Below are 7937 nucleotides of genomic sequence, written 5' to 3' on the forward strand. Positions count from 1 at the left end.
TGAACAGGATATGTAATGTTAACTTAATGAAGAAAATTACTCTGGACGCGATATTACTTAGTTAATTATTTAATCACGATCAAAATGATATCTGGTTATGTACAAATTACTATTTAATTAACATATCGCATTAGCATACCGCTCCTCGATGAATTAAGCGCAGGTATATCGATACATTAGTAATGCCTTGTAGTTATTAGTTTATTACGATAAAGTTCAGTGTGCCATCGCAAATATGAATTAATGATTTAACTAGTTTAATAGCATAACGAACACATTATATCACGGTTTTCTTTTCGATAAATGATATAGCAAACTCTATGAATAATTTGCGCAATCATGGCGCTTTACATTTAATTAATTTTTAATTAAATAAATTACATCAATAAAGTATTTTGGAACCAGCGTAAAATTAATTTATGACGTGGAAAAGAAAAATATTTTATCCCTTATTCATGTGTCTTAAATGTGTACGTGATTAAATATTATTCGAGAACTATTATATTTATTCTACAGCAGTAATAGATGTATATTAAGAATACGTCTTCTATTTTTTGTAAATGTTTCGTACCTACAACTTTTATCATGTTATCTGAAAAGTTCACGCTTACTTACAAGTTCTAATCGACATGTCAAGATCTTTTCGATTCTTTACGGGGTTACTTTTCGTAAAGTAACCGTAAACTTTTCAACAAGAGCCTAGCTGATAATATCTTGCTTCGAAACAAAGTGGAAATTTCTCACATGTACTTGAAACGAAAGATTCAGATTATCAGCTGACCGGTTCGACTTCCGGCACACCGTTGGCAACGCAAAACACACCGGATGGTCTTCCACCATCATCCCTTCCGACCCAGCAGACGAATAATCACCTACAAGGACTTCCCGCCTACTCGCATAACGACTATAACAATTATCCAACCTTGCCGGTAAGTACCATGTTGATAATTCACTTTTTTGTACAATGCATTAATTCTCAACCTTATATCAGCAAAGAGACTTATTCCCATATGAATAGGTGTTCAGTCAAAATTCAGAAAATTACTGTTAGACAAAAAAATCACTCGGTTCTCTTCGAAGCGCTAAAGTATAGCACTAAATTTTGTGTTGGGCACGATGCCTTCATCAGAACACGTAGCACACTAGATTTTTAATAAATTGGAGTGGTTTCAGCTCATTTCATTCCACTTCGGAAAGAATTTTGTTGTAAAAACAATGTTATAGGCCAACTATAAAAATGCATATTTATGTAAATGCTTTGTAATCGATTATGTGAAATATAATTAAAAATAGCGAATGCAATATAGCAGCGGCGCGAAAATAAAAAAGTTCATTTTAATCTTATAAAAATGTATGTGCGTGTAGGAGTTTTGTAAATTACATTGATGTCAGATACGAGGTTTAAATTTCAAAATTTTAAATGACAGATGCAGTATGACGGACGCAAAAATGAAAATTTCATCAAAATCTCATAAAAATGCATATATCAAATTTTTACGGTCATTGACGTCAAATATGATTAAATTTCAAATTGACAAATCCAATATAGCTAACACGAAAATAGAGAATGTCATCGAAATTTCATAAAAATGCATATGCTAAGGTTTTTTAAATTACTAATTCATACCCTTTCTCTGCGCATGTATTTATCGGTGTAGATAAATAAAAAAATAAGTAAACAATGTTCAAAATTGGGACATAAGACATCTTGTAATATATTGGTATACTTTTTGTTCGAAATATCTGCAAATGAGAGTAAGAACTGTAGTGAAATGAGTGTCACACCCGTATAGTGACGTGTCAGTTAGTGTGTATAGTATTAGATAATATATTTCAATACATAAGATAGATAATGTGGAAATTGAATAGCGTATTATAATCATACGAAACGCTTTAGTGAATAGCTACCAAATGCAAAAGCCAATTCTCTAACAAACTCTGACAATTCCCTCCAGAATCTATGTTAAATTATATTTTGTTGTCCCGCTCGGTAACTATATGCCGCACAGTTGCTACAACCATTAGGTGTAAATGGATGTTCTGATTTCATGAGAGGGAAATGAATGTAATACAGTCGCTGCTCGCAGCAAAGAGAGACTTCAAACAATTAAAGTCGATAGTTTAAATCACGAGAATTTTGTTAGTCAAGCGCGCGAGCGAAGGACGTTCTAATAAAGTTAATAGGTTCATCCAATGGAATGGGATGGGAAACTAAGAAAGTGGAGTGCAAAGAAATGGAAGAAGCGAAACAGTCCGCCGAATCGCACCGTTGTCGTACTGTCGCGTCGTTCCCCTTTCCCGCCGAGCTTCGCGAAAAGCTCCGGCCAACGTTTTCAAGAAAGTCCTCCAGCGGTGTAGTTTGAAATAACAGTATCCATCCGGAGAGGATGGCGCTACGTAAAGTTTCAACCGGAAAGCAACGCTTCCAGCTGCAGCAGTTTGAAACTAGAAAATTGCACTGTCCACGTCTCGCCTCTCCATTTTGGGAAACATTCTGTGGTCGAAGAAATTCTAACGCCATGATACCCGATAACTATATCTCTTTCCGAATGAAATTATTTTGCATACTACGATTATTAATCGATAAATTGTAAATGCCAAAAAAAATTTACGTAATAATTTACGAAATAATTTTGTTGAAATACCTAAAATTTTAAGTTACAGATCTGACAATAATTTGATTGGATCATTATAATAATTATGTAGTTCGCTTGATGACAATGCTGTAAGAAGTTTAACCCTGTATCAGTAATTGGAATCTTCAAAAGCACCATCGATTTTGATTGTAAATTCTGGTAGAAAAATTTATATTTATAAAAAAACAAGTAAATTACAATCTGACTTCTATAAATATAATTATATATATAATAATAAAAACTTGTTCTTAAAACTTTGATAAGTATAGAATTTTTTCAGATTTTTATGTAATCCGAAAGAAAATTAAAAATTTGCTGTGATTTTTTTTTAAGACCTTTATTGGAGCTGATGGAGAAGGACTAAAATTCATGTTACCAGCGAAGGATTAACGTTCTCGTTTAACCGTCCTAATTATTTTGATGATAATACAATTATTTTCAGATCAGTATCCAGCTAAATTTTTAGATACTTTAGCAAAATCGCTTTTTCCGCGTTCGTGATTCGCAATGATGAGTGGTCAGAATCCAAATACGCACTCCTCTCGTTACATTTGCGCTTACTCTCTTTCAAATTTCCCCCGATCTCCTCTCGAGTCCCTTTCGTCACGATTCGTTGAAACTTCACCCCCAATTTCACACCAAATTAATTGCTAATTACTGCGGGGATCTAAAGTTCTGTTAGTAAAACCTTAGTAGAGAGGAGCAAAACTCTAGAGTGGAAAACTTTGATTATCGCTACTCGGATTTTCGTATTCCATTTCTCCTCGGTTAATTGTTGCTTTTTCTTTAAATACCAATTGTTCGAATCGTTCCGTTGAATTTGAAACGTTTTCAGAATCGACGGTATAGATGATTATCAGCGTTAAATTTCTCGCAACCTTAAGTGCTTGTAGAAAATTGTCGGAGTTTGCTAAGTCTCGATGAGAAAAAAAAAAATATATATATATGTGGATTTTCCTATAGAAAATGTAGATAAAAAGCTTAATAGTAGTAAAAGCGATGCAAGAAGCAGCTTGCGCTTTGAAAATCTATAAAACTCGTAATTTTTCCTTGATCCTTTACATAATAAAATCCGATGAACCGGTTCGCTCTCGTGAACAATTTCATCCGCTCTTCCTCTATATTCCATCGCGAGGGAACATTCTCCGTGTTGTTTTGCGTCCAATTTATAGGAAATGGCGTCGAGCACTCGAGGATTGCTGTCCTAAACAGTCGGAGGAACTCTCGCCGTCAAAAGTTTCCGTAATACGAGCCAACTAGTCCAGGCGGTCTCTTAGGAATATTCAGGAGTGAAAATTTCCAAAGTTTAGACTTGTTCGTGTTATCTAAGTCTTGCGACTAGGAAAATGCGACGCGAAAACTCTCGCTCGGTTTCTTAGGAATCCTTTGGCCCTATCACGAAAGTTAGGCGTCTCATGCGAATAGGGGATTATTCGAATGTCCGGCCGGGGTACGCGTCACAGTATAATGGCTGCATTCACTTTAGCGGATTACGCCTCGCGTACACGTCTATAATAAACCAACGCTAATGTATTGAAATTGGTTTAATCTGCTGTTACCCACGTGTCATTAGACATCCGAGCGGACTTGTTGCATAATGTGCAGCAGATTCGATCGATGGAAACAATACGCGTACTTAATCCCTAATCGGATTCAATGTAGAACCCGACGATTAACGTATGTTTCAATAAACTTCATTTAGTTGGAGTTAGCAGAAAAGTCCTGTTTGCTATTGCCTGTCAAGTAGCATATTCATAACTGAAGTAGTTATGTTGCCGTCAACGTTTCAGTGTTCGTCCTCACTTAGCTGTATGATCATTGTTATATAAAGTAATCCCTCATATTGTTTTGTTATATTATTTTTCGTTACTCGCATGAGGTATCCAGGACACGTCCACATTATAAATTCACTATAAATGTACATGCTGTTTGTATACATTATTATATTCAGCGCAAATTATTTCACACAATTTAAAAAACAATTTTCATTAATTTTGATCTAAATGATAAAGATAAAAAATACAGATGAAATATTATTAATCATTATTTAACCCTTTGAATACCGGAGCTTTTTAACAAAGAAACATAAAAAAGATTTTGATTTCTAAAGATTTAGAAGATTAGAAGAAGATTTTTAAGGAGGACGATGAATTCAATTCTGTCAAAAATTCTAAAATTAAATTCAGTTTTTGAAAGTTCTTAATATTGTTGAATTTGAATGTAGTCTGAAACAGTCGAATTTCAAAAGGTAAGTAATCTTCGATAAACGAGGACCTAATATCACAGAGTTCGTATAATAATTAAAGATAAAAGGTCAGTACTAATTGCTTGCTAATGGAAGCACCGATGAGCTTCAAATCAAGCGAAACTGAAAACTTGACGTTACTTCGTAATAAAAACATTTTGTAAAACTGGATTTTATGATAATTGCACTATCAGTTTTAAAAAATTTAATTATTTTTTCGAAATTCTGTCGCCTACTGCATCAACCATTTCATAGATACAAATAAAACATTATCAAGTTAAATATTAAATCATTATGAAATTATCTTATAAGTCAATTTTCATGAAAATTGAGTAAGCAGTTAACCAAATAAAAGAGTGTGATCTCAACTGAGGTCGTCAAACCAACGAGTTGATTGTAAATCATTAAAACGAACAATTAATGTTAAGCTATAATGATATCGGAAATACACAGGTAATATAAAATTAAAAGAAATTAGCAGAATTTTTTTTTAAAGTAACATCTTTGTTTCGAAACTTTTTATGTAGCACATCCTAATCTTTTTCTTCTAGCTTTCTGGGGAGGTGACATACGCCGAGCTGTGCCTAGCGAGACCCACCACCCTGTCGACCCTGACGACTGACGCCAAGCTGGCCAGTCTCGGTGGCGGAGTTGGCGGTCTGGGTGGTCTTCAGGGTTACGGCAGCGGTCTCGGAGTGATCGTGGGCGGCAAGCCGTATACGAAGGAAGCCACAGTCTATGCCTGCATCGACCACAATGCCAGGCCACCTAAATTGGACGTCCCTAACGTGCCGTCATGCGCGACCACCCCTATAACAGCGGCGAACGTGCTCCAGGATTCCACCGTCGCCACCGTCATGAGCAGCAAGCAGCATCACCCAGCGAGAGAGGTCGTCACCGTCCGTACGCCCCTGATCTCGACCCAGGAAAGCTGCGTATAGGGACGCGATTTCGACGCGCTCAACGTCAACGAGTACTACGTCTGATATGGCTCGTGGCGATCGTGCGTGTCTTCATGGTGCGCGACTACCTTTCGATTCCTGGACTCGAGGTGCTTTTCCTGGTAACGTTCTCGAATTCTCGAGAAAAGCTATACCTAATGTGAATTATGAGTTTCGTCTGGACGCGAGACGATTGCGCGCTCACATCGAGCGACGTGATCGCTCGCTTTCAGACGTATGGATTTTCGCCCGATGACGACCGCCCACGTCTGCGGTGCTCGTGTCTAAAAACAAACTTCTGATCGTGACTACGAGACACCGTACAACGAGAAAAATCATGGCTACGCTTCGGTAAGACTCGTATGAATATACCAAGGTAATATAACGAGAAGGAGCTAGACGTCTTTGTATGCAACCTATTACATTCGGTTCGCAATCCTATTAAGGTAGCTGGTACGAACGTTCAGGACTGACCAAATAATCTCATGAAGAATACATATCGAAAGATTCCAATATCGGATAACATACAGCAACCAAATTCCTTCGTTTAGACATTCCGTTGTATTCCGAGTACACATATGGCAAAATGTCATGTGATATAAAAATCTGTGAAAGCAATATATCGCGAGTTTATCACTGCCCAATTTTCAAAGATTCCATTTATCTTTAACGAAACATCATGAAAGTACGCAGAAGAAATTTAACAAAAATAAATCCTGAGATGAACCAAAAGTTTTATTGGAACAATTCTAGATTTCAGGAAGCAAACATTCCAGATTTATATATATTATAATTTTTATCGTAATAAAAGAAATCGAAGGGAGATACGTGTGTAATATTAATATACTATTAATCGTACGAAACGTCACCCAACTAAGAAATTTTTCGCAAGAGAGCATCACTGCGTGATGTGATCGTTTTGATTCTAAAAACATCGGCGTCGAAAAAAAATCTACTGATATTTATCGAAGAATCCATTGACTGAATTGCCATTGTAGCGGAAAGCACCATGTCCAAAAACTTAGGTTTCCGCGGATGTTCGTGCCGCGACGGGAGGAAAAATCGATGTACCTATGTCTCGCAACGGCGAATGTAGATTTTCTATCCCGAGAGTATACTTTGTATTACAAAGTAGGTATGGGGGATAAAGAAGATCGTCGCGTTGAGTGTATTTTCGTAGAATGGCGCGTCTTTATCGACGATATGCTCCCCGGTCTCTTTCTTCCTTTTTCTCGGAGTGTCGTATATCGCGTCGATTACGGCGCGCCAAGTGCAACGGTAAATTTCGGGGGAACGGAGAGGATCTCGAGAGAAAGATCGACTTATTTCCGTGTAAATCCGCAAAATATTTCCGCGCTGGCAGCCGCGACGCGAAACAAGTGCGCTGTACAAAGTACAGCAGTTAGGAAAATCCGACGTGAAGATTTTCTCAATGTCGGACGTGTTCTCGTCCTTTTTCCCGTACCATCTGATTTTATTCCCTATCGAGAATTTCACAGACAGTTCAACTTTCATGTTTTATCGCAATGAAATGATGACACAAATAAATGCATGTTCGTCTGAAAAAATTCTCCGGTAGCTTAACCCTAATTGGTATTCGCTCCGAAATTTCCTTAACTGATATTCGTAGGGTAACCAAATTTTAAATTAATATATCGATCTTTGTTTAAAATTCACATAATTGACAGATTTTTCTCATTTTGAAACTCAAAATTCGAGGAATAAGATTATTTAACTTACAATTATACAAAGCTGTAAAAAGTATTTATAAATTTTCACAACGTAATTGAAAAAATATCTACTACATCCGCAAATATCAACTAAAGTTAATCATCATCAGGAAAGTAAGTTAATAATAGTCACTTATTATGCTGTTTGGTCAATCAATTTATTTTTCTAAAAATACATGCGTAAAATTAATTTCACTCATACGGGGTGTGTAATATTTAAAATTAAGTCATGTGACTTTACCGATGTCATATGATTTTATTAAATCTTGTATCGAGATTTATTCTGAATTATTTACAGTACGTCGCATATACTACAGAAGATTACAAGGTAAGAGAGTAAATTTCCTAAACTATAAAATAAGCAAGTTTTCGATCTTCTCTCTCG

At 36.2% G+C, this 7937-nt stretch overlaps 1 protein-coding gene across 1 annotated transcript in view; it reads left to right on the forward strand.

The window, feature by feature from the left end:
• Window positions 1–5822, forward strand: part of LOC108776987 (synaptogenesis protein syg-2) — a 74258-nt gene extending 68436 nt beyond the window's left edge. The window contains 2 exon segments of the mRNA XM_018543760.1: window positions 763–929; window positions 5433–5822. Coding sequence (XP_018399262.1) covers window positions 763–929; window positions 5433–5822 — 557 coding nt within the window.
• The last annotated feature ends 2115 nt before the right edge of the window (window positions 5823–7937 follow it).

Source organism: Cyphomyrmex costatus, unplaced genomic scaffold, assembly GCF_001594065.2.
Source record: "Cyphomyrmex costatus isolate MS0001 unplaced genomic scaffold, Ccosl1.0 scaffold398, whole genome shotgun sequence".
NCBI lineage: Eukaryota > Metazoa > Arthropoda > Insecta > Hymenoptera > Formicidae > Cyphomyrmex > Cyphomyrmex costatus.